The 27,128-nt window shown below is 38.9% G+C and overlaps 1 protein-coding gene across 1 annotated transcript in view; it reads right to left on the minus strand.

Annotated features, from left to right (window-relative positions):
* The window catches only part of LOC133981750 (spondin-1-like), a 96,651-nt gene that overhangs the window by 43,353 nt on the left and 26,170 nt on the right, over positions 1–27,128 (minus strand). The window contains exons 4-6 of the mRNA XM_062420592.1: positions 21,392–21,465; positions 20,382–20,504; positions 18,417–18,565 (exon numbers count right to left, since the gene is read on the minus strand). Of these exons, the coding sequence (XP_062276576.1) occupies positions 18,417–18,565; positions 20,382–20,504; positions 21,392–21,465 (346 nt within the window). The remainder of the gene's footprint in view (positions 1–18,416; positions 18,566–20,381; positions 20,505–21,391; positions 21,466–27,128) is intronic.

Consider the following 27,128-nt stretch of genomic DNA (forward strand, 5'->3'; position numbering starts at 1 on the left):
GACCTGTAAACCATGTTCACAATGTCTTCATTAACATTAGAAGTCTTTGTTTTCTTCAGCAGGTGGAGGCGCTGTTGGGCTTTTTTTTTTACACTTGAGCCAGCATACGGACAGAAGGAGAGAAAGGTGTCCAATTCTTTCCCCAGGTGTTTGAAAGTGTCCACCTGCTCCACCCACTGACTGTCCAGCCTAATGACTTCAAAGAGTGGTTGTGGCTACTCCAACAACATAGTTCTTTGGTCTTGCTGATGTTCAGCTCCAGGCAACATCTTCTTCAAAAGCCCAGACTAGGTTGTTCACCAACTGATGGTATTCTGACAGTTAGGTGTCAGTCAGATGTGTCATTAGAGCCTTGTCATCTATATATTTTAAGAGTTGTTCTCTCACTGCTGCAAGAGATACAGTTTGTGTGGATGGAGAAGAGAATCTGAGATATCTAGCACATCTGTCCAAGTTAAAAATAAGTGAAACTGAAAGAAGATACACTGTAAAAGGTGTGCAAATCAAGGGTCTGCCAAGAGTGGAAAAGATCAACAGGACAATGGATGTGTTTTCTGTAATGTTTTCATCCTTTTATTTGGTGAAAGGACATCACATGACCTCTCTAAGATCACCTCTTTAGTCATGTTTTGCTGACATTTTTCTTAAATAAGCAGACATGTAATAACATGGAAGGGCCCAAAAAATAGAAAGAACTGGGGCTTCTTCATTATAAAATTAAGCATGGAAAGCTCATATAAAGTAAAGTAAGGAAACAATCAAAATCTCATTGACTTTTTTAGTAACATAAATAACTAAAACTTCAGCCTTTTTTAACAGTATTCCGTGTTGTTTCGAAAGGGAAGGTGATTAAAAAACAAACCATCCTGTATTGTTGCTTATCCAATATTTCTATTTATATATATTGACAAAAAGTGTGGATTGACAGACACAAGGCAACAAGTAAACAAGTAAAAAGTTAAAGAAGATGGTGAAATTTAAGGATAGGAATGAAACCATGTTACGATGCTGGTAAATTTTCATGAGGTCTGTAGTTTCTCGCATGCTCACACATTAATTATTAAACTCTTAATTTGGGGCCAATAAAGTTAGAGTGCAAAAGCTCTCAAGGTAAACCATTCTATTCAGATTCAGTTTAAAAACATTTGTAGATTATGAGCTGGAGTGTTAGAAAAAGTGCTTGAAGATATAAAGTGAGCTAAAACTGTAAGAGTGTGAGACAAAAATGTGGTTTAGAGAAGTGACAGGGACCTCCATATCATATGGAAATGATCCAGAGTGTCCTTTGGCTTGACAACAAAGTTCTGCTTACACTCACATTGAGCGATAGTTTGCTCATTCCATCTTTAAAATTGGCAACTTCTCTAAAATTCAGTGTCCTTCATACTCACTTTTCAACTTTTCCCCCTTTTCAGACGGGCTTAAGCAAAATCCCCTTTACCGCCCCTTCCTTCCAGAAATAGAAAAGAAAACCCTGACAGAGAAGTAAAATGACCAAACAAAATAAAACTAAGTAAGATATGCCAAGGACAAGACAGGCCCCGCGGTGCCAGCCAGCCTAACAAACCGTCTCACTACAGCCTCAATCTCCACCATTGATTTGCTGACAGGGGATCTTTAGCCCCGAGTAAAAACGATCAATTCTGGACGCCACTTTTTGTCAGCAACGTGCATTTTGAAATACCTTATTAAACATTTATGACTGGCTAAGAGTTATAACAACCACAATTCTATTAGTCTAATACATCACTTATAGAGCATTGGTTTATCCATTTGGTTTTGCTGTCACATTATTTTTACAGACAGACTCATTGTGGCTAGTAAAAAAACTAAAAAACCTGCCATCAATTTGCAAAATAGTCACACAAAAAGTGGGGTAGGGGGTATCATATTTGATATCAGATAACTCAATAGACAGCGGAGGTGTCCTGTTAGGCATTAAGGACTTAAAATGTGAGTAAATGATGGAATAAAAGGCACTTAAGAGCCAGCAGTCATCTTCACAGCAAAGGGGATGTGATACAACTATGACTTGAGAAAGCAGAAATCCCCCTTAGTGCATCTGAGCGTTGAGCCTGAAGTCAAGTCCCACTACAAAGTGGAGCGTTAAAGCCTTTCAACATTATGATGAAAGAAAGACAGAAACATGAGATGTGCTACCAGAGATGTCATCATCCTGTCTAACACCACATTATAATTGAGTTGTAAACTGGTAGGTTTAACAGTGTTAGTCCATTGAAACAAATATCCTTCTATAAAATTCTATTTGGAGTATACAGGAATCGATCTAAAAATACGAATATTTGTCTCAAAGGGACTCTGTACTGAAAGCATTTTAAAGCTTTACTGATGTTTTATATGCGCTTGAGTATTATATTATATTGCTTTTATATGGCAGTAGACTGATTGAATTTCTGTACCCTGACTTGAATTTTAGCATCAAAAACTCTGTTGATGTCCAAAATCTGCACACCGGCTGCCGTGTGCTGCTTTATACCGAAGGAGGTGAAGGAGAGAAATATCTCATGTCAGTGAGTCCAGCTGTCTCTCTGCAGTGAGCAGAACTCTTTACGGCAGTTTGCTTTTGACTTCTGATGCTGGGATTTGTCTCTCCTTCAGGGGCATCAATACCAGACACCAGAATTTAATTTGGGCAAACAGAACATGTTTCAATCTGGAGGAAAACAACTACAGCCATGTTAATGACTGTGAGGCTGTAATTAGGCACAGCGGTGCTTTGAGCTAAACACTAATGTCAGCATGCTATGATGTTCATGGCACATTATGCATAGTAGGTCATATTTACCATGGTTACCATTTAGTTTAGCATGTTAGTTTGTTGGCAGTTGTTAATTAGCACTAAACATAAAGTATGAAGGGTGTGTCATTAGTTTTGCAGGTATTTGGTCATAAAACATTATTACAATTCATCCTGACAGGGAAATGAACGTCTGTACAAAATTTCATAACAATCAATCCAACAATTGTATAAAGTCAGGGGATCACTAAAATCATTAGGAATCATCCTCTGCTCTGGGAACCATGAATACCAGTAAAAAGCATCATGTGATATTTGAGTCTGGACCAAAGTTGTGTAAGACAGGCACTGCCATCTCTAGAGCCATGCTACTTCTCAATTAGGGGGAGCAAAGTTATAGTCTTGCTACCCCACTTTTTGCTTTAAAAATAAACATACAGTCTCCGCAATCAGGTGATTATGACAAAATGAAGTAATCACACATTTTTGGACCACCCTTTGAGTTGGTTCAGTCCAACCTGTTGCTGATCAATTGGAGCAGACTGACAGCACAGTGAGAGACAGACAGACAGACAGACAGACAGACAGACAGACAGACAGACAGACAGACAGACAGACAGACAGACAGACAGACAGACAGACAGACAGACAGACAGACAGACAGACAGACAGACAGACAGACAGAGCGTAGCTTTTCCTCACAGCATGAAGGTGTCTGAATGAACAAATAGTAAAATGTTCAGCGGTGGAAAGTGACTTATTTAGACTTCTACAGACTACTTTGTTTTAGTTTCAGAGAAGATCGACAGTTTTTATCAGACTCTGTAAGCAATTATTTTTAAATACGAGGATGCATCCCTCCGTGCAACAATATCTCCTTTTATCTGTGTGTTCTGCTTTTATTATTATGATTATTCATTTACTCATTTTCTCATACAGGGTAAATGCTAACTCTGAAGGGTGTTTTGGCAGTAAGGTTTAGTCCTCGACTAAAATGTCCCTTTGAAATCTTGAGAAGCAAAAGTCACCTTCTGAGCTGTGCATTAAAATAGTTCTTGATTTGAGATAATGTAGGTTAAAATGATCTGCTTTTTAAGTTAAAATGATTCATTCCCAGCTAGTGGTGCTACTGAGAAAAGCTACCACTACAACCTTTGTGTAAAAAATAAAAATAAACAGGTGAGATTGGAATCAAATGAGTTCATCTAAATTGTTCGTACTTTGTTCCAATTTTTATACTCTGAAGATGGCCTTGTGAGTATAGAGAATAGCAACACTCAAGTTGGAGGACTCTCAGACCCCCCCACATCGATTATGTATCTTTCCAAGTGTGCGCCCCCATTTTAAAACATAACCAGGCATCCATGGCTGTGGCTATAATTTATTTTTCTTCAAAAAACAATCATGTTCATAAGAAAACACTTAAGGAGTCAGGTTTACTATCTTTATGCATCCAGCTATCATTCATTATGACAGCTCTGTAAATCAACAGTCATTCTAATTCCCCACTATTTTGCACAACAGGCTGCCTCCCCATCTCACCTCCCTCGGTGCATTTGATTTATGCCTGTGGCATAACTAATGGCATCTTTGCCCTTAATGTTTCCATTAAAGCAGCGATCAAATATCCTGTAAAAAGCAAAGAAAACTGAATTGATGTTTGCATTGTTGGCTGCACTTAATACATGCTTAGTTCTTCCATTTGACATGTGTTTATTCAAACAGCTACACAGTACTTATTAAGTGACAAACAGTATTAATGTGTGTGCCAGGGCAAGGGTACGATGCTGTTTATATGGACCAAACATTGCAAAGCTTTGTAAAAGAAACCTACCTTTCAACTGCCATTTAAAGGGAAATACATGAAGAAAAATATATTTTCCTGGTTCTAATGAATCATCATGGACATGTGGTGTTTATGTCCTCAGTGGTATACTTGTAAGGGCAGTCAAGATGAAATAAATCTGTGGTAATAACATTTTCTCTACCGTGTACCTTTATTCATTTTTCATTTCACACAAACAACAAACATGAAAATTACATTTTACTTATCGGCCAAGCTCCCAGTGATCATTCAGCCAGAATATTAATGTTAAGATCCTATAATAGTTTTCTAAATTAAACAAAATCACAACAAATACACTAGATATTATAGAGGTTTTAAAAAATAAGTCCATGTCAGGCTGCTGAAATTGAATCTATTGGAGTATTTAATACATCTGTGATCTTAAAATGACAAGTATAATCATTTGTGTTAGTTTATAAATTTAAGCAACTTTTTCAATGACAATCAATAATCGATTTCCTTATAATGTGCAATGTATCCAAACTTTATTACAAGGGAACAGTGAACTGGACAATGCACATCTGTTTCCACTATGACTGAGAGAGCTAATGATCTGCCCCAACATCACTACATTAGAAGACATCAAACTACAAGTCATACTGTTTACTAGGCTTGTGACTCTTTTCACAGTGATGGGGCAGGATTTAAGAGGTAATTAGCGTAACTACTATATAAGAGATGCGGTCATTAATTGGGACTAAAACTCTGAGATCCCTTTTTAGCAGATGGTAACCATGTGGAGAACAAACAAAACTACACAACTTAAACAAGCTGAAACACTGGATTAAATGAATGGTTTGACGGGAAAAATAACATACTAATGTTGGGAAACCAGCCTTGGTAAAAAGAAAACAGCTTTGCAAAAAGCACTGCTAAAATCCAATTTATGACTACTACTTGCAAAACTAATGACATTCCCATCTGCCCCAGCTGTATGAAGTTTGAGTTTAGTGCTAATTAGCAAATAATGTCATGCTAACACATTAAACTAGGATAATGATCATAGTACACCATAAGCCTGTTTAGGATCAGCATGTTAGCATTGTCAGTATATTAGAATCATGTGCTATCTCTCAAATCTCATACTTCTGTACTTATACTTCATATTTTGAGTACATAAGTGCGTTCACACTGAGAAGTATGGAAACATGCAGTGCACTATGAGTACCTGGATGGTGCACTCAAAACGGTCAAATAGTTGAGTGTGGAACTATGGACACTTCACACCCTCAATGGTCACCATCTTGGCTACGTAGCAGAGGAGAAAGGACCACATTTCAAACTAGAAATGGTGGCCAAGGATGTTGTAACTACAGTGAACATCACCGCATTATACACATTACGCACCACTATACTGTTGTCAGATAAGCCATCAGTATTGGGTTAATTTAACAGGCTGTAATGATTTGGTGCCACGAACGATAACACGAATGCTAACACTAGCTTGCTAACACTAGCTCGCAAACTAGCTAATCGTCATTTCCAGTAAGTGCATAACAGCCGTGTTTAATTTGAGATAACACCTAGCTGTCGAAATGTGTGCACTGCACAAGTAAATACAAAGAGTACACAGTGTACTAACAGAACAGTAGTTAGTTAGTAGAAGTATGTGATTTGAGACACAGCAATGGATGTGGCTCAAAGCAATGCTGTACCTATACTGACAGCCTCACAGAGCCACTGTGACTGTTTCTTTCACAGTGATGGGGCAGGAATAAGCATCAGTCACACAGTCATTAATTAGTGCCTGAAAGCTGAGGTGTGAGGGAGAATGAAATTAAATAATCTTTAAAACAATAGAGGATGTATCCTGGCTGTCACTGTCTTCATCCTCCGCTTCATTCGTCCAGTTGTCTTCCTCCTGAAACTCCCAGCCAATTAGAGTCAGTTCTGAGACTCTGTCCGTCTGTCAGCTGCCAAAAGCTTCCCAAAAATCCCCTGAGGACCAACTCTGTGAGTGCGATGTGTGTGTGTGTGTGTATGTGCGGCTTGTGTTTGTGTGCATGTCCTAATGTCATCAGCTACTTCCTGACTTAACTACCTCTCAATGTACGCACATTCACAACGAGAACTCAAGATAGTGCTACATAATACTTGTCCCACGTGTGCACAAATCACAAAGATACACACAGAGTAAAAGGCACACACACACACACACACACACACACACACACACACACACACACACACACACACACACACACACACACACACACACACACACACACACACACACACACACACACACACACACACACACACACACACAGCACGCACTAGGCTGAGCTGTCTCTCATTTTGCACCCACCTCTCGCTCTCAGAGACAAGTTAAGCATGGGCGCCTGGTTATATTTTAAAATGGGGGAGAAAACTTGGAAGGATACATAAGTGGCAGGAGGTTTGAGGGTCCTCCCCCAGAAAGAAAAAAAAAAAAAGCAATTTAAAACAAATTTCCTGCATTTCTACACCACCTAATCTCTTGGATTAAGTCAAGAAACAGCCACCTGCACTAGATTAGTTAGACTGGGGGTGCTATGAAAACCAATAATGCATCAGGAACAGTATATTATTGAATGCATCAGGACAGCATTTGATTATTAGAGGAATTGCTGTTTCTTATATTAATAAAAAACGTTATGTAGTCTAAAATAATGGTAGTAGTTTGCAGGCTGCTAATCCATCGTCAGGGTCAAACAAGGACAAACGATATGTATTATAACTGAATGCATTTATGTTAGAGGTACTGTAAGTAACATTAGTTCAGTGCAGACAGAAGGACTGTTCAGTTGAAGTACTGATATTTCCAGAATGTTAGTGAACATGTTGTCAGCTTAGACACCGTGAAGCCTGTCTGTCATTTCAGCTACATGTAATAATGATCTGTGAGATCACCTGTAATTGGCTGAGAGCTGGCAGGAGAAGCTGTCTGGCTCTCCTCCTCAGGGACTCGGGGGAGTTAGTCTGTTATGTGAGAGGCTAGTGTAAAGCTTACTGCAGGTTTTTGTTATTTTGGCATTGGCTATGTTTTTGGCTTGCGTTATTGTATGTAATAAAGTTGCAGCAAAACCAGCTAACGTCTTATTGTGTGCCTGGCGAGGGATGTTACAATACAACACAACACATCACAATATGATTTGGATAATTAAACCTGGTTAAACAATGTTGAACCTGAGTGTTGCTATTCTCAATACTCACAAGGTTATCTTTAATTTCTAACAATTGCAACAAAGTACGAACAATTTAGATGAACTAAATCAGAAGGTGACTTTTGCTTCTCAAGATTGAAAAGGGACATTTTAGTCAAGGACTAGATTTTACTGCCAAAGCACCTCTACCCTGTATGAGAAAATGAATGAATAATCATAATAGTGAGAGCAGAGCACATAGATGAAAGGAGAGATTGTTGCACGGAGCAATGCATCCTCGTATTTAAAAATAATTGCCTCCAAAGTCTGACAAAAACTCTCAATCTGCTTTGAAACTAAAGCAAAGTAGTCTATATAAGTCTAAATAAGTCACTTTCCACCGCTTAACATTTGACCGTTAATTCAGACACTTTCATGCTGTGAGGAAAAGCTCCACTCTGTCTGTCTGTCTGTCTCTCACAGTGCTGTCAGTCTGCTCCGATCGATCAGTGACAGGTTGGACTGAACCAACTCAAAGGTTGGTCCAAAAATGTGTGATTCTTTTTTTTTATCACATCCTTAGTCAGTTGCTGAAAATAGAAAAATGATCATGATGTAGGCTGCTTAAATATAATCAGTTATGATGATAAGTTTAATTAAAAAGTCAAAAAATGGTGTAGCAAAACCATAACTTCACTCCTCCTAATTGAATAATAGAGTTGCGTTTGCTCCACTTGCTCCATTGCTCAGGTGCCTATGAAATTAAGTCCACATATAGTTCAGCTGACAACACCCTTCATAGCAACTTGACAAACACTGTTAAATCACTGCAAGGCCTAATGAAGTGTATGTGTCGCTCAGGCATGCATGTGTCTGTGACTATGGATGTTAAATGCATAAGATGTGCAAAATAAATGTGTGAACGAGATAAACAAACCAGCAAAGCATAGTCTTCAAGAGAATTGAGGTTAATATATTCCATTCAGTTTTTATCGAAGATGATATGTATCTGATTAAAAAAGAGATGCCTCAAGGCAGAGAGAAGTGCGAGGCATCAGACTTGTGTAAGGCAGCCATGTGAATTCCTCAAGACACCTCCCAACCAATAGTTATCAAGATGGGAGTCATCCTGTGATGCATAACAAGCACGGAATGAAAATAAAATTGTTCCCCATGTTCCCATCAAGAAATGCTGTTGGCATCAGTGTGTCAGTAGCCTATTTATGAAAGCGTGACATGCTGCCTATCACCTCATCTTTCCCAAAGGGACAGCATGATGTGACACAGACACTCTTTACTTACAAGTAATTACTTTTGTATAATATTCACCTGTGTGTGTTTTCTTAGACGTTAAAATGTTTTTGTATCATTGCAGTATGATACCCACCACCAGCTTTCTAAATGGAAAGAAATCTATTTGAAAGTTAGAACAGCCAGACATGTTTACTAAAACAGCCTTTTTCCCTGACAGAAATGAGATAAAAACAAAAATAAACTGTTACCTAAAAAAATAAATATATATATATGAAAAAATATATACTGTATGTATATGTATTGTATATGTATATGTAATGTATTACAGTCTAGTATAAACAGGTTAACAGTGCCTTTTCCAGTAACCTCACTATAAACCAGAACCAAACCTGTGAGCTACCACACACCTTTACGCTACTGAACAAGCTAACGCCAGCATGCTAACAGTTAGCATCAGTAATTAACATCAGGGTTAGCTTGTTTTTTCTCTGCTATTATTAGAAGCTGAATTATTGTTTTTGTCAAAACAAATTTACTGAAATATCTCCTAAAAAGGGATGGACAAAGTGTAGGTAGCTAAAAAAAAACAGGCAGCTAAATGCTAGTGAGCTCTCTTTACTTAACGTTAACTAATCAACAGTGCTCACTAGGTATTTAGCTAACATTACCCCTGAGTTTAAAGCCTTATAACTACGATTTTCTTGTTCAATATTATTATTCAATGCAATATAGCATAGGAGCCAAAGCAGATAATTAGCAGTAGAAGCAACCTTTGTGTTTCAAGGATGTTAAAATCGAAACTGTGCGATGTAAACAAGACTAATATTTACTAAAAAACTACACAAAAAAACAACCAAATGACTAAATGAAATTTGACTAAAATCAAATCAGAATCAGGCGCTGTAACTTTAAAATGGGTGTTTAAGTCTGAAAAAATGTGCACCTCTTTATGTCAAATAAAATTAAATCAGATTTTAGACTGCATTTAATTGTTGTTACATTTTCCATGATAAAAAGATAAAAACATTCAGTGTAAGAAGTATAGGACAGTAGCAGAAATGCATCGCTACAGACAAAAGGGCTTCCACTCCAGTGAAATGCAGATCTAGTTGGAGGATGACACAACTATGGAGTCTGGAGTTGAATCTTTCCTCTACTCCTCTCCACTGCACGCACACCGAACAGTGATTCTGGCTAACTATCAGTCCGACAGAGAGAACATTTCCCTGCTGAGGCATTTTGAGTAGCGCCACAAAAACATTTCTCTCGTTGGAGTGTAGATGCTGTGACGGCTTGACAAAACATCTCGGAAAGCAGCGACGGTTTGTGAACATGCACACAGGGATACACTCAGAAAGAGAACGTACATCACTTAGCATTACTTCCTTGGCTCTTAATCTGACAGGTGTCAGCCATGAGAAAGGAATGGGAGGGAGGCTTTGGAGTGCTCTTGGAGCGCCTTGTGTTTTCTTTCTCTATTCAGTGGTGCGATCGGGACTTCTACAGGAAGCAATAAAGATGTAGGGAGTGGTGTGTGTATGTGTGTGTGTGTGTGCGTGCATGTGTGTGTGTTTGCCCGTTCGCCTTTCTGTCTATCTGTGGCATGTCTGCAGCAATTTCCTGTGAAGTGTTTCGAGTAGAGAGATGAAAGTGAAGGATAGTTCTTTTGCTTCTCTTCCCCCCACCCTGCTTTCTCTCCTTCATCTCACCCTCCACCCTTCTCTGACGACTCTGTCTGAAATAAGGCTTTTCAAAATAGAGAATAAAAAAAACACACTGAGAAGAAAGAGAAAGAAAGAATGAGAAAGAGAATAGGGGAGGCAGAAAAATGAGGGTAAAGAAAGCCTGAAAACTTATATGCCTAAGAGCATGAGGGGAAAAAAAGATGTTTCCGGTGTTCATGAAGGGAAAGAAGAAAGGAGGTAGGAAAAAAATCACACAGGGCATGTAGGCAAAGAAAGAAAGATAAATGGAAGGGTGGAAATGGAAATGGATGAAAGGGGAATTAATTGCTCGACCTGTTGCGCTAATAAAGTTATGTCTCAGCCAGTAAGGAGAGCTAACATTAGTGGTTCTTGGAAGGAAAACAGATTTATGGACTAAATTCATAAGAGAGAAAAGACGAGTAAAAGAAAAAAATAAACCGATGGAAGAAAAGATACTAGAAAAATAAAACAAGTAAGAAGTAACAAGAAAGAATAAAGAAAGAAGGAGGGAAAGGTGGGAGAGAGTTAAACGACACGTAAGATGCTTGGATAGGTAGGAAGCAGGGAAAGAAAGAAGGAAGACATTGATGAAGAGAGTGTATGTAGCCCTACAACAAACTTTGTACAGAAATACTTTGAAAACATCTGTGGAGAAGAAGGTTGTGTTAGTGAAGTGGCCTCAAACCAACAGAAACCCACAGATGCATCTCTCCACATGACTGATCTCTCCAGGCAGAGAAGGTCACAGCGAGACATCTGTAACAGTCAAACTTTTTGTCAAACAGAGGCTTTGTAATGGAAAGAAGTGTCACTTTGTACAAAGGACATATCTGCTGCTGCTTTCCCCAGAGAAGCCTGATAGGTACTAGCCCAGGGCAATATACAGCCAGGCCTGAGGCTCAGGGCAATGTTTGGAGGGAAAATCTGTGACTGTGTGTCCACCTATCTTTATGCTCCTGCCTCCCTTGTCTTCCTTTTTTTAAATGAAAAGGTGAGCTGCTTACTGTTTACCACAGTGCTAAAAGCTGAGCCAGTTTTTTTTTTTAAAGTGTTAAGCTTCTGCAAAAAGTAGTCACACATCAAATGGCTCTTCCCATTTGATGTGCTGCCCATTGATCCGAAGGAACATTATTCAGAAACCCCAATAGTATGAAAAATGTCTCATTGGACTAAAAGTTAGGTTAGGTGGGCTACCTCTGTCATTTTTGGATTAGGGTAACGGTTAGTATGTGCTAAATGCACTAAAAAGAAAACATTTCGTAAATGATTTTGTCCCATTTCGTCACAATACACTAAGATAGTAAAGGCAAAAAACTCCTTGTAGAGTGTGTATTTTTCAGTGCAACGAGCCATCAGAGCAGTGGACTCATGTTTTCGAAAAAATGGGCCATCAGACCAATGGCATGACACCTTCACAACAGCTGTTGCCATGACAGATATGACCCTGAATCACCTGTTGAAGGATGCATGCGGAAAGAAGAGGAATCGAATTGTCAAATCCTTTAATGGGTGAGCAGGAGTGCATGGTGGAGCGAGCCAGCTCCAGTAAACCTCGATATTTTGGATGTGGAAATGACTGCAGAGGCAGAGAATTGCATTAACTTCATTAAAATGTTATTGACTGGGCCTGTGATCACACTTCTCTCCTTTTAAAGTTGATACAAACGGCTCGTTGGCCGGAAGCTCTTGACATTTTGCTGTCTGATCTCGGTGTAATCACGCCTGGCTGAGAGCACGTGGCATTTCACAGGGAGTGATAATTAGGTAGTGACTTTTTCTTTTTTTCCTCTGCCAGTGCACTGTGGCATTAAAAAGGTTGAGGATTTACACCTTGGCCAGCAGCTCTTCACATTTTACAACCTCCACTCGTGTCATCATTATGCAATCTTGGCTGCATATGACATTTCCAAGCAATCAATAATTAGATGTGCTGTGTAATTTTGTTTCTTGAGTAAGAGTGGTGACATTAAAAAAAGATACTATTAGTTCCTATGGACAAAAGGACACTAATTTGTGTTGTTTTTAACTTACTGACACTTGTCGCTTCAGTTCAAAATGAGCTCAGTTAACTTTCCTCGACTAAATAAAAGCAAAAAACATTTACGGTGTTCCTATTTGAGATATCCCACCAATTGGCTTCTTCTGTAATCTATAAACAGATCAGTTGAGAGAAATAGGCGTTTCACATGTACACACTAGTAAACAGAGTAGCAGCGTCATAAGTTGAAAAGGGGGAAAGAGGAAACTGCAAACGTGGTTCTTCTCATAGCAGTGTTGGGCAAGTTACTTGAAACCGGCGATCAATTACTCGTTAGGTACAACTCATTAAAAAAACTGTTCGATTTTGAATTACTCAACAGCATCACATTTGTTACAAAGCCTAGCTGGGTCAAAGGCCCACAGACTTTACATTGTGATCGACTTTTAAATAGCTTTTCTCAGCTCGAGGAACATTTTACAAATATAAAACCGACATAAATACAGTTTTATCTCTTCAAAATGTTTCATGGGTCTATGGGAAAAATGCTTTTTTGGCCGCTTTTGCCGCTTTTTTGTTGCTGCAATACACTGAGTGGCCACAGGGAAAAATCGGTTGCAAGGCTGAGTAGCGGCGCTCTATCCAGCTCTTATTATTACTTCCATTGGTCACACACTCTCCAACTCTGAACAAAACCGGCAGATTCCAGAGTGTGGGTTTAGCAGTAGTTAACACTAACAAGCCAGCCAAGAAGACACCACGTGTAAATAATTCGACTTTTGACTTAACAGGAGGCAGATTTCTCTTTTGGTGTAGAGACAAACCGCCTGCCCACACACAAAAAAAATCCTTCTACCAGCCCCTCTAAAGCTCACTGATTAAGATTTTATATCTCATTTGCTTGATCCACACAAAAACCAAAGAGGAAAAACATGTTTCATAGGGTTACATGTTGGAAATAATCCTCAGCAGGGATATTGCAACACTAATTGCTAATGATAAAAACAAGCTAAGAAATAATTTCAGAACATAAAATCACAGCTAATTGATGGTGTGGGAGTGGTATTGATCTCTCTACAAGAAACTCTCTACAAGAAAGTGAATAAACTTGTCCAACTCTTCCTTTCAACTTAACATGACCGCAGTAGTTAGTCCTCACCTTGCAGCTCTAGTTGTTGATAAAGCATGTGCACCTTATTCTGACAGCTTCAGTGATCTGACAAAGGAACTTCAGGATCTTGGCATGTTCAAACCTGTTGCTGAACGCTGCCGGAGTCAATGGGTGCCAGGGTTTTACAGAGATCCATTTTCAGAAAGCAGCCTGAGCTGTGACTCTCAGCTGGTGTGCAGCAATGCGCTGTACGTGCTGCGGTATGAGCTGATGTGTGCCTGGAGCTTTTCAAAACTAGCTTTATCACACATATTTTCCACAAGCTCACGCATGTCGGGGCCCTATCCAGTGGGCTTTTGTGCTCACATGCTTAGCGTTTAAGCGTTCGACGGCCAAGGCTGACATCAACACTAACAAGCAGGAGGTCGTACATTTAGGTCATGATTTAGCAAAGTCATGCACGCAGCAGCAATTCAGCTTTCACCTTGGTGCTTTCGGGGTTTACACCGGTAAGATGGAGCACCCCGTTGTGTCAACATCTATTTAGCATATAAATATTTGCTTCCAGGAAAAAAAAACCTGCGTCTAATTTCTGATTGGTTCAATTAAATGCTGCTACATGACTTTCTGAACTTTATTATGTCCTTCACTGACAGCACCTCTTCTGGCAGAGATGTTCTGGCTTGTACTCAAATCATCACAGCGAGGGCTCTAAGGTCTCATCTTCCCTGCCTGCCTGTCTGCACCTCTGTCTGCCAGTCTGCCTGCCTTGTGCCGGGCTTAGGCCCCGTGTTAGTTAGGGGAGCGGAGGTCGGCGCTGGGCTGGAGAGGCTGGTCTTAAGGCTTTGTCCACACATCACCACAGCTGATTGCTCCTCTGGATGGTTGGGATTCTCAGCTAAGACAGGGATTACTGACCCATGTCGGCTTCCCACCTTTACAGCGGCCACTTCGATGTTCAGCCAGTCTGAACTCAGACGCACAAGAGAATTGAAAAGATGTGAGGTTATGTGTGTGATTTAGTTTGCTTGTGTCTAAAACCTCAAAAAGATAACTTTAATAGGTCTGGGGAAAAAAAGAGGACTTTTCTATCTAAAGGGTAAAGTGTTTGCTTGTGTACGAGGATGTACACAAACATTTCTATTAACTGAAGGAAAGAATAACACTGAGTGATACATCTCGACTGCAGGATTTAAAAATTCAAGACAATCCAATGTTGTCATGAGATGAAACCATGAAGACTATGGAGTAAAAATACATTGAAATTCTCAGTAAAGGTCCTCTAGGGAAATGATTAATTGGTTAGTAGATTGATTGAACAATTCAGATACTTAATAAGTTACTTAAAATACTCTAATCAATATTTTTTATCAGTATAACTTTAAGGGTACTTGGGTTGATACTAGTATCATAATTTTTTAAACGATACCCAGGCCTAATGACATGGAAGGCGTCACTGATAGTGTGAACAGAGAATCAGTTCCTCTCAGCTCTACAAAGTGTTTTAGCGTCTTTCGGCTCATCGTTTTGGTTGTGCAGCTTTATTGTTTGGTTCGGTCTCACAACTGTTATCAGTGTCATTCCAGACGCAGCAGCAGGCGAACAAACAGTACCAGGCAAAATCACACACTGGGAGTCAATGGGAAAGTGTGTCCAAACTTATGACTGGTACTGTACACCAAAACAGAGCTAAAAGGAGAGTTCTTGCTGACCTTAACACGACTTTGAATGAATGTTAATGTTGCTCCACATTTGCTTGAAAAGACTGTTTTCTTAAAAAATTGCCATATCAACTTTACAAGGTTACTATGTTATTGCTGTGTTGACAGCTTTTTACCATAATGGGGCTAAACCTTCACTATTCCAGCTTTTCAAATGTGGTGATTTGCCATTTTATATAATTTTAATTTGAGTATTTTTCAGTCTTGTATTGTTGATCTGACAAACCTAAAAATGTTGAGATGTCTCCTTGGGCTCTGGAAACATTTGTTTCAAAATTAGTTTTATAATGTGCAGACATTTCATACACTTAATGACTACGACTTTCAAGTTAATCAACATTTAAAAGTAAGAGCAAATTTGGGTGTATTGTGAGGTCTTGTGGGTCGATACTGCTTCTTATGTTGAAAAGAAAAACGGCAGCCTACAATGACCGTCCACCATATCTTCTTGAAAGATGAGACACTAAACACATTTCTTGGATGTATATTTTGTCATGTGAATGCGACACAGCTCAAGACACAAAACCTTTTTGATTCCTGGATAAAAAAGTTTTAAGACTCCAACAACTCAATAGCTGACATTCCAGTGAACAGTGTACAATCGAGCTGTTTCACTCTACAGCTCAATAGCTAACATTCCAGTCTACAGTACACAATCAAGCTATCTCATTCCGCTATGAAGCAGGCTGAAGTTTCCATTGTGTCAGGGTAGTTATTAGCCCCAGAGACAGACACAGCCAGCCAAGAGAGGAGTTAGGGCTGTCCGTCAGCCTCTAATGTCTCCACACAACAGTCCAAACCTAAACTGACAGGCACACACCAGACTGACAGCCCACTAACAACACACTATTGTTCCCCCACAAATGGCCAGGACACACCTTTCAGTGCCCAGAGAGAGAGACAGAGTGTGGCAGAAAGAGGACGCACAGAGACAGCCGTGAAGCGGAGGCTTTGGCCGAACCGGCACACACACGTTGTGTACACTATACTGTACGTACAGCTACGGGTAGGGTTCGTAGTAGTAGTAGAGTAGGTATAGCGGGGCATACAATAATTGGTGGTTCAGGCCTTGGAATTTTTTTTCTCCACATAATATGTCCTTGAGTAAGATTGTGAACTCAAACTGGAAACTGTTTTTTTCTCTGAATAATTCTGTCCTTAAGACTAAAAACACATCAGTGACCTTCACTGATATTCTCTGGTTTACTTAATCCTCCTTATCAAGACATGCAACAAAAATCAGCTTATGTGTGCGACTTATTTAATTCTTCCTGACTGCTACAGGCAATGGAAATTCAGGTTTTGAATAATGTCTGTGGATTCATGCGTAATCTCTTTGTAGTTGTAATCCAGTGTATTGATTAACAGATAGATAGTCAACTGAAAAAAACGTGGTTGAAACATGTCTGCTATACTGTAGACACGGGGGAGAGATAAAGAGACACTGGGGCAACGTACTGAGGTATGCGAGCGTCAGTGGTCGAGATCTAACCTGCTTTTTTGAATTAGTGAGGGAGTCGTGTTCCAGCTCAAAAAGATTAGATTTAGTGACACCTGTGGTTGCTGGTGATAATGCTAACAACATCTTAATATTAAAGTCTTGTAGTTCTATTTGAAATGACTCCTGACATGAAGATGGTTGTTTGCTTTTCCCCAGTTGTTCAGCCAGGTTAAAAAAAAATGGATGTCTTATCTACAAATTGCTTGCTGTTACAAATTGTAACTATGGTAACGCAAATATGTCTCCCCCTCAAAATGCTTGTGAGCACTTGTTCCTCTCCTTCAGATAACTTCATTATGCACTCATGTGCACAAATAATGTGCGCTGGCTCTGGTCTTTTGTGTTCTGTCCATTGCATGTAGGTCGCATTTTTCTGCAAGTACACCCTTTTTAAAAGCAGCGTGGCAAAGGCAGACTCTGCGACAAACAATGTAGCTGATGTAGAGAGAGGAAACTAATCAGTGTGAAGGGCTACAGCAAAATAAACTCCATCCATGAATAAAATCAAAAATGAGATTTGATATGATGAAAATCTTATTGAGTATCAGTGGTATCAAAATATCTCAGAGGATAGACAGATTTCTGTGTGTCATTGTATATATCATAATATTGCTTAATCCTAAAGTGGATTTGAATAGACATGTATGTATTTAACTCGCCTACACACACAAACACACACACACACACACACACACACAGTATGCTCAACACAGCTCTAAGCAATGCTCTGCCCTGCACTCACTCTTTCTGTCCGTGCCATGTTTCACGCACACACAAACACTCCTAAAGGAGCTGAGGCAACAGCCGTCTTTCTCAGGGTGCTATACATGCCTTCTAAAAATATCAGATACCCTAAAGGCACAGTTCGCTCTAAAGAACTTTGCTGATGTTCTTCCGCAGGAATTTCAAGTTGTGTCCAGCACCACTGATGTCAATATACTTCTGCTGCTTTCATTAAAGGATAATAAATTAGTATGAGTTTTGAGGACGCCCTGTGTCACTATGTAAATGCTTTGCCCGATGTGGAAATGGGAATTTCACTGCATTGCACAATCATCATCAGGATTTTGACAGAGAGAAAGAGTGTGTGTGTGTATATGTGTGCATCATTGTGGATTCATATTGCCTAACCCTGTCATTAACCTCACAGTATGTTGTATAGCCCCCAACAAATAGTAGAGTGCAATCATGATTATACTGTGTCTACACTCAGTATGCACTGATGAAGGTTGCGGTTTGAGAGACTTTTTCTTTTTTCTGTCTTTTTTTTGCTTTGTTTTGCATTCAACTCTTTTTTTGACCCTTTATGAAGCACAGTCTTTACTGCTCACCGAGAAAACAGACACGGAAATGTTCTGTTAGATGAAAATGGAGAGACAGAAGACCCGCAGAGGCTCCCTTTCATGTCGGCCCTACCTTCTGTCGAATCTCTTCTTCCATCTTGATGGGGGAGCCGAGCTCGGCCACCTGACGGACTCCCTCGCTGGCGTAGCCTCCGTACTCCCACAGCACATAGCTTCTGGTGTGGGACGCACCAATCAGAGCAGACCAGTGGTTGGCTCGTCCTAGAAGACAGGAGCAGAGGAAGCAAAGGCATTTAGGTCAGAGTGGTTTTAAATTCTATTGAGTGACTCAGGAAAGGAAGAAAATACTAGCTGATTAAAAGAATAGATGCTGCCTGACTTCATCCATGTTTTCTGATATGGATAAACTGTATTTTTCAGTTGGTCAGCCGGTATGATTCTTTTACTTTCCCAGTTGTTCCTTGATTCTCCTACTTATCAGATCATGTAGAATATGACATTACTTCTACTCTACTACTCATCATCCAATCTAAGGAAGATATCTAATTAAAAAGAAAATATTACCTGCTTACAACTTCAATAACTTGACAAAGAGTGCTGATGCTCACCAGTAAAATGATGCATGATATTAAGTCAACATGGTTTTCATTCTTCACAACTTAATTTTCTAATTTTTGCTTTGTTCATGTGGAAGCTGATTTATAAAAAAAACACTTTTCACACAACTATGTGATATACAGTACCAGTCAAAAGTCTTTTGACTTGTACTGTATATAAATATATAATTTATACTTACACAGTTTGAAATAATGAGCTTGTTACATAATACTACGATCAAGTGAAGAAAAGCTGATTGTGTTCATATCTAATTAATTGAATCTCACGCAAGAGATACAAGATAATAGATAATAGATGGTGTGAAAATTATTTTCAAATGTTCTGATCCTTGATCCTTGAACAGACTCCTACTGACAAGACATAGAGAAATACTGTTTCGAATAATAATATATGTCTGATATGGTTTTTACACAAAAAAGCTGAATTATGTAGTATTTAAAAAAAAATTATTTATCAACTCCTTCTCCCTCAAACCCAGTGGCAGTAGTGTCTCAACTATTTGCGACATCACAGTATCACGATATTATGCCCATGTCTTAATCTCTGATTTAAGGGAGACTGTCCTCAGGATCAGTCGTTTGTGCAGGTGCGTCAAAACAACATAAATTCATGTTCAAGTGACAGAAGAAGGGGAAGAGGTCGTACGCTTTCTAACGAGCAAATGTTATTGTCCTGCCAGTTACGGCCGATACGGGGCGTCACGTCATAAAATGCTTGTTTCGTTGTGTCATTCTGGAGTATATTTGGTCGTTTAGTTTGGAGGACTTGTTGATTTAATGTCACCGCAACCTCTTCTTCGGACGAATTTTAAAAACAGTCGTCTAGTGTCAGACTGCATAAGTCATTCTGCAAAGTGTAGGTCAAACAGTGAAGGTGCACTTAGCAAAACACTTTGACTAGCGGGGGTCTTTAATCCTACAGTACATCAAAAAACTAAATGTGTCTCCACCGAGCATGAAGGATGAAGAAAAAGATTTAACAAGTTTTGAATGCTCACATTCAGACAGTTTCTATATGATATCATACAGTATCATAACACATCCACCAACACTGACCAGTCACCATGACTATTAAAAATAACTTGACAAGTTAATCACAGCGCTGTGTAAGAAACACCTAATTACTGCAACAACTGCTAACAGAGGTCAGTGTTTGTAAGACTGCTGTTTCTTTCAAGCTGTGACTGTCTTAACTCTTTACATTATACTATAAAACAGGTGCAGATGTCAGACTACACTACACAGTGCAGAACAGGACGTTAAAAGACTAAATATTACAGTGGCTACTTGTTGCTAAAACACTTTAAGTGAATAACAGTCATTATAATGGATATATAAACGCTTATGAGGGTCTTTATTAGTTTTTAGGCACATCTACAGTACAGTATGTTATCTGCTTCCATGGTGAATGGGCACAGTATACATGCATGCATGAGTGCGTGCATGTGATTTAAACTCACTGGGGTAATCTTTAGGATGCACTTTCTCCGACCAGTTGCCGTGGAAGGTGAGTCTGTACTTGGCTGTTCCACAGGCGCAGCACTCGATGGCAGGAGCTTCTGTCGCTTCACCAAACACACGCTCTGCAGGACGGCAGCAAAAAAAAAAATACAGTTCAGGAACTACGAGGTAAACAGAGATCAGCCAGTGTTTGAGCTCTGGCACAAATGCTCGCCTTCATAAATTAGCAGATGAATGACTACAATTTGGAAGCAGTAAGAATGTCACAAAATTACATCCCTGGAATAAACTGGTATTTAAATTACACATTAGCCTTGACACAGACTCATAAATATTCAGATCTTGCCCCTCGGCCAATGTTTTGCAACGATAGGTCAAGGGGAGTACTTGGATATTTATGAGTCACCAAATTATTCGGCAGGATGAGTCAAACATCGAAGGCACCTAACTTATGTCAGCAAGTTGAAGCAGGGTGGCTTGATTGGCCTGCGTAATAAAATGGAAAATTAGATTTCGGAGGGTAGAGGAAGATCCTATGAAAGTAAAATTTTCCTGATATTAAGTTTGATAAACCATTTGTCCATTCTCTTGTTTTTTATTGTACAAATAAAAGGTAAGAAAGTCCTGTCGCCTTTCTTTCTCATGAGTGTTCAGTGTTCATTTGGGGAGCCGGCAGCTTTCCAAAACTGGTGTGGCATTTTTCTCTGCAGTTAAATCACAGGTAACATAAAAGCTGTGTTGAGGCTCTGTGGTGAAATACAAAGGAATATTTAAATTCCACACCGACTCCCATGAGATCCATCAATCGTTGTACTCGCAGCTGCCTCTGTTGGCTTCATATATTTTTAAATACGTTATGAAAGACTGGGAGCCGTTTTGCTCCAAAAAGAAAGAAAAAAACCCTCCAACAGACAGAGCAAAGGATAATGACACCATGATGAGCGCTCAAGGACGAGAAAATGAGCAGCCATCGAGGGGAGAGTAGAAGATGATGGGCAGCTGTCATTACCTTTCTCACACAGCCGAATGGTGAGAGAGCCTTCATCCTGGAAATAGATGATTCTCTTCTGGACAATGCTGGCCCTGGAGACACAGAGAGGGAAATGTGAAATCATAAGAGGGAGCAAAAGTAGGAGAGGGTTGTAAACAGGGCATTAGATGGATAATACTGATGTGGGTTTTTTTTTTTACTTCAATATCTGATCCATGTAATCCTCAGCTAAAGCAGAAGGTAATGGGTTCCCTGAGGTTTCATAATGGACACAGAGTACACATCTTTTTTCCCAGAAACGGCACCGTATACTCTGAACCTCACGACACAATCCCACTGCTGCAATATGAAATGTAACAGAGCAATCATGCCCACGGACATGAAGAAGAGAGAGAGGCTGTATAGCTGGAATTACAGTCGGAAGCAGAAATACAGATCCTTACAAACTCTGTGGACAGAGCTGAATTCTAACTTATGAGCTAATATTAAACTGTCTCAATGAAAGCAGATTGTTATTCCAATATCATTTACATTCTTCTACAGTAAAAATGAGGAATCTATGAAAGTGTGCAATGCCGCTAGAATGGAAGTCTTGGGTGGACAAAACAGGTTAGAAATTGTCAGAAGTCCGATCTTATTTTTACAATACGTTTACAATTGTTACGTCTTAAATACACTTCCCTCTGGATAGTTCACTAAGTTTGCACCGACGATATTGTCTTACACTACTGTGATGTTCTTAATTGTGGGATGTTTCAAAATGTGCTGCAAACTAACTATTACATCTCTAAAACACTGATTTTGAACCAATCAGTGCAAAAGGTCAATAAAAAGGTCCTTCTCCATGGCCTCCCAAAACTCTTCCCACACCCATCTTTGCCTCAGCAGTCTCCAAAGCTGCTGCCCTTTTGGCCCTTCAGCAATCCATGACTAGCACACAAGTCCAGTAATACACCAATCGGTTCCAGATCAGGGAGGCCGTTTCTCCCAAGCATCCACCTCCAAGTTTCTCTGTGATTGCCCTCTTGAGCACTGAAGTTCCCAAGCAGAACTATGGACCGACCAGGCCAAGCTGCCTTCAGGTCCCCCACCCAGACACTCCAAGAAGACAGCATACTCTGAATTGCTGTTTGGAGTCTTTCTCTCAGCATTATGTAGCCACAAGGAGGTGACCCTTTTGTTTGGTGGATATGACTTCCACCAAATATATAAATGAGGATATATCACTAACAGTAGATCATGTCTGGATAAAGCTGTGTATGTTATTTCACATAGAGTGCTGTAACTATTTTCTTACCGCTTACAGAAAATCACGTGCATTTGCAGTGTGGTCAAAATGCTGAGGACAGACTTAGAGCTACAACTAAAAGAAGTGATTCACTGGATATGAGATTTACGACAATTTCATATCACACTGTGGACTCAGGTAATCTTACAAAATTCTAGTCGGTGTTATTACTTACCAGACTCCAAATTACATTTTAAAACCTTTATCTTTTGTAGGTGCAAAGTCTTAGGATGGCAGACAGTCCAACTTGTATTACTGCAAATCCCAGATTAATACCTAAAGATGATCAAGCTATGTAGTCGGAATGCATACAATTGGAAAAATTGTGTTTTAGACATTGTGACTGTAAACATATTGATGCTTATTTAATTAACATAAATGTAAAAGCAAATCTAGCATGACTACAAAAGGGTCTTAAAAGTGCCAACACCTCCTACAGTAGAGACATAAAACTGGGTAATGAAAGTGAGCTGAGCAGGCCCAGATTAACAGTGTGGTGCCCTATGGTGACCACATTTGAAGTAAAAAAAAAGTGAAATGTACTATGGCTATAAAGACAATTTATTTACTTGAACTTATTGCTGAAGTACAGGCTCAATACGCATACTACAGAAAAAAGACACAACCAAAAAACCTGACACTATACATAGACATAGACCTACAAATGCCATGTTACCCTTTACACTGATGATCACAACTGAATGCAACGCACATCCCAATGCAACACGTCGAAAAAAAAAATCATTAGTCACATATACCAAATAAGGCAAGCCCAATAACGACTGTTGCAAGCAATCATTTCAACAGCTGAATGATCACAGAGTGCCAGGTGTGGTGATGTGAAGGTATAAGGAATAGCACATTAGGACAATGTACTGTATTGCAATGTGTAGGCTATTAGAAATTATGGCTGTTTTGTTGTTCTGTTGTTTTCAGAAACAGAAATTAAAGGAATGAAAATAGTACAGTGGTTTCATTTTCGTTTCGATACCCACAAACGAAAAATACATTTTCATCATAAATGGCAGATACATATGAAATTTTTCCTTCTCGCCTTTGAAACACAGAAAATAAATTAGTTAACTAATGTATAAACCATTGTACTCAGGAATATGATGATATATTGATTCCACACAGCAGGGTGGATAGGTAAAAATGATCTTTGAACATTTTCTATTAGCAATAAAGTGTAGTTGCTACTAATATACTGAAACAAACAGCATCTGTCTGTCTCCACACCTCTGTGGTGCTGAAAGACACACAGCAGTGGCTACTTTTCAACAGTGTTTTATAACTTTCATTATTAATATTCTTATTTCTAAGAATATTAATGAATAAAAGGTAAATCAAGTTCTTTATAAATGTAGTATCTGACCATGAAAGCTATTAATGTTTTTCTTTCTGTTTTTTTTACATTGGTGCCCGCAGCATGGCAAATTGACTGCTGCCCACAGGCACTCGCCCAATGCAATATATGGATAATCTGGCCCAGGAGCTGAGCAACAATGACTGTGGAGACAGAGAAGGGACTGGAGACATTAAGCAGGAGTTATTGGTTATATTGCTTCTATAAATCTTAGACAGACTGAATGGTGCAATATACCCTGCAACATGGGTTGACTGCTTAGGCATGAAATTGAAAAACAAAAGTGAAATATACAGACTATTATTGAGCTGCCATTGATGGTTTTTAAGTAAATTTTATAACAGCTTCAATGATCCTAATGGCCAATTGGTTTTCTATCAAATACATTTATCAATTAATACAGCAGTAAATCTGGATATGTTTACATCCTCTCAGCCTTCAGTAAGAATGATTGATACTTATTGCCTATGTTTCCTCAAACTATCCCTTCCTTACTGTTGTCTCTTCATGCAGTTTGCTAGTTTACTCTTCTCTCTTTTGAAAATGTGTCAATTACAGGCCACCATACCCCCAAGAAGGTAAGGCTGTAATAGAAACCTGTATAAGAAGAACTCATTTTAACAATATTCTTGCATTTCCTTGGGGTCTTAAAGAGCTCACAGATTACTTACTATATAATATCTTGTGAAGTATAAGTGGATGAAGTAATACCTTTCACAAAAGTGGTAAGACTATGGAGTTAGAATTGAGAAAACTATCTACTGTACTTTTACTTTAAAATTATGCAACTAGTGTTCAGTTCCTAATTAACATTTTCAACTGAGGTTATCGTTTTTAATTCACTACAAACAAAACTATCTTTTTCACAGATGCCTAACCGTATAAAGAGGTATGCTTACTTGACTAAAGTTAACTTTTAAATTGGTAATATTTGCAAGGAGGTACAAACTCCTGAGGAGAAAGGAACAAATCAAGAGGTGCAAGTATTTTTAGCAAATCATTATGAAAATAATCAGTACAACATGCAATTTTAAATATCTAACCAGTCAATTTACACAGTATATCTCAGTCTGTTTTACAGTTGCATTAATCAAGTCTTAGGTTTGTTTTTGTGGCAACTTGGATATTGTAGAATAAGCTTTAAACCATATAAAGTTGTTGTTGTGAATGTGTTGACAATGTAGTTGTGCTATGTAGCAACATTAGCATTAATTTAAAGTTGTGTTACTGGCAATTTGATCAATGTCCATCTAACTCTGCTTGAGTCTCCACCAGCTCCTAAGAAAAATATCTATACAAAATGTTTTATGTTATTTCATGGCAAAAAAAAAATAATAATAAACTGAAATTACAAAAGTGCATATTACATTCCCCAAACTGTCCATCAGGAAAGACAGAGTTTAACCAAATTTACAGAGGTATGTATGTGGTCCACAGCCTTCCCGCCGGACATCCCCTCCAACAGTGAGATTTAATCACAGTGCTTTCATGTAATACTTCCCCCCTGATTTTGGGATTCTCCCTTTTTCCTCCCTTTAGATCTGGATTCTTACATCGGGTAAGCACAGTCTGTCCAGCTTTCCCCTGGAGACGGCCTGTCTCTCTTACAGTTCTGTCAAATAGCACACCCATGGAGCTACTGTGGCTGCAGTATATCCCTCTTACACTTCCTACACTGTAAACGCTTAGCAGCAAGGAAAAGAAAATGTCTATGAGATGGTGCTGAAATATTATTATTATTATTATACAATTGTGTGCCAAAAGTTTCATTCAGGCAGGACGAGTAACAAAACACAAACAAATCTTACAATAGTTCAAAGTACATTAATGCATCAAATTTTACATTTTCCCACGTGCTTCCAACCTGCCATTCGGCTGTTGACTGAATTTTTCTCTTATTCCCTATTCTCCCCTGCCTCCTTCTGTTCAGGTACCTTATTGATCGTACTTTCAAAGGCATCTCTTGCCTCATGCATTGTATATATTCCACATCTCAATGATATGACTGCCAACTCCTCTTCTGTGTACCCTGGGGGAGCTAGACAGCACTCCACGCTGAATCCTCAGCACACTGTTTGGATTCATGTGGGGAGCTCCAACACATACATCTGTTCGTACAGTAATGTTTTCACTTCATGACAAGTGCTCCTGACTCCAAAAATAAACATCACAGACTGGAAGAAACTGACTCCAAGTTTTAAGGAAACACATATCAGTTAATCCAGCTTACTTATATGTTGTTTATTTATCTGCACATACACAAAAAAAGGGTGAAGATATGATACAACAAAAAACAGTACATAAGTCAGTAGGACTAGACAGAAACTACACTGAAAATGTGCAGAGTGATTTTGATGTTTGCTGTGAGGTTGTTATTTGATTCACAGGGATGAAGATTTAGTCCCTATATCAAAATATGCATTTCATTAAGTTTGTTCCTCTGTATCTGAATGAGAATTTAACCAAACTGCCCACAAGAGTTTTTACACTATGAATAAATATTAGTTTGTTTAAAAAACAATTATGAATTGTCTTGGGTGCAGAAGAAGGCAGGGATGCATTTCTACTGGTAAATAATTCTGTTGGCTATTTATATTAGGAAAATGAAATCTAAATAGAGTTATTAAGACATTTATTTTAGCTTGAAGGTTTGATATGTAAATGCTTAAGTGTAGGTAAAACAAGGATACTTTCAACTGCAATGAATATTACAGTTGTCATATTGATCTCCAAAGTCATTACATTTTTGGTTATAATTTTGATTAGGGTTCATTTATTATAGTCAGCCCTCATGTGGTACTGGAAATGTGATGTTTACTACATGGTTGTGAATATAAACTATTCAATGCAGCGCTTCAATAAACACACACAGTGCCATCTTCAGATTCAGAAAGCAACAAATTCATGCCCTTTTAACACATTCACAGAGCAGCAGGCCTTTGCAACATCCAGTGTCTGATTATCTGTTGCCTTAAAGTCGGTGAGTAGCTTATTCAACAGTTCAATGAAATTTTGACTTAATGGCACTGGGGAACCGTCACAGCCCACAGAGAAGCCCTATGAAAAATCAAAATGGAATTGTAGATAAAGAGTTTCCTCTG

Source organism: Scomber scombrus, chromosome 6, assembly GCF_963691925.1.
Source record: "Scomber scombrus chromosome 6, fScoSco1.1, whole genome shotgun sequence".
NCBI classification, from domain to species: domain Eukaryota; kingdom Metazoa; phylum Chordata; class Actinopteri; order Scombriformes; family Scombridae; genus Scomber; species Scomber scombrus.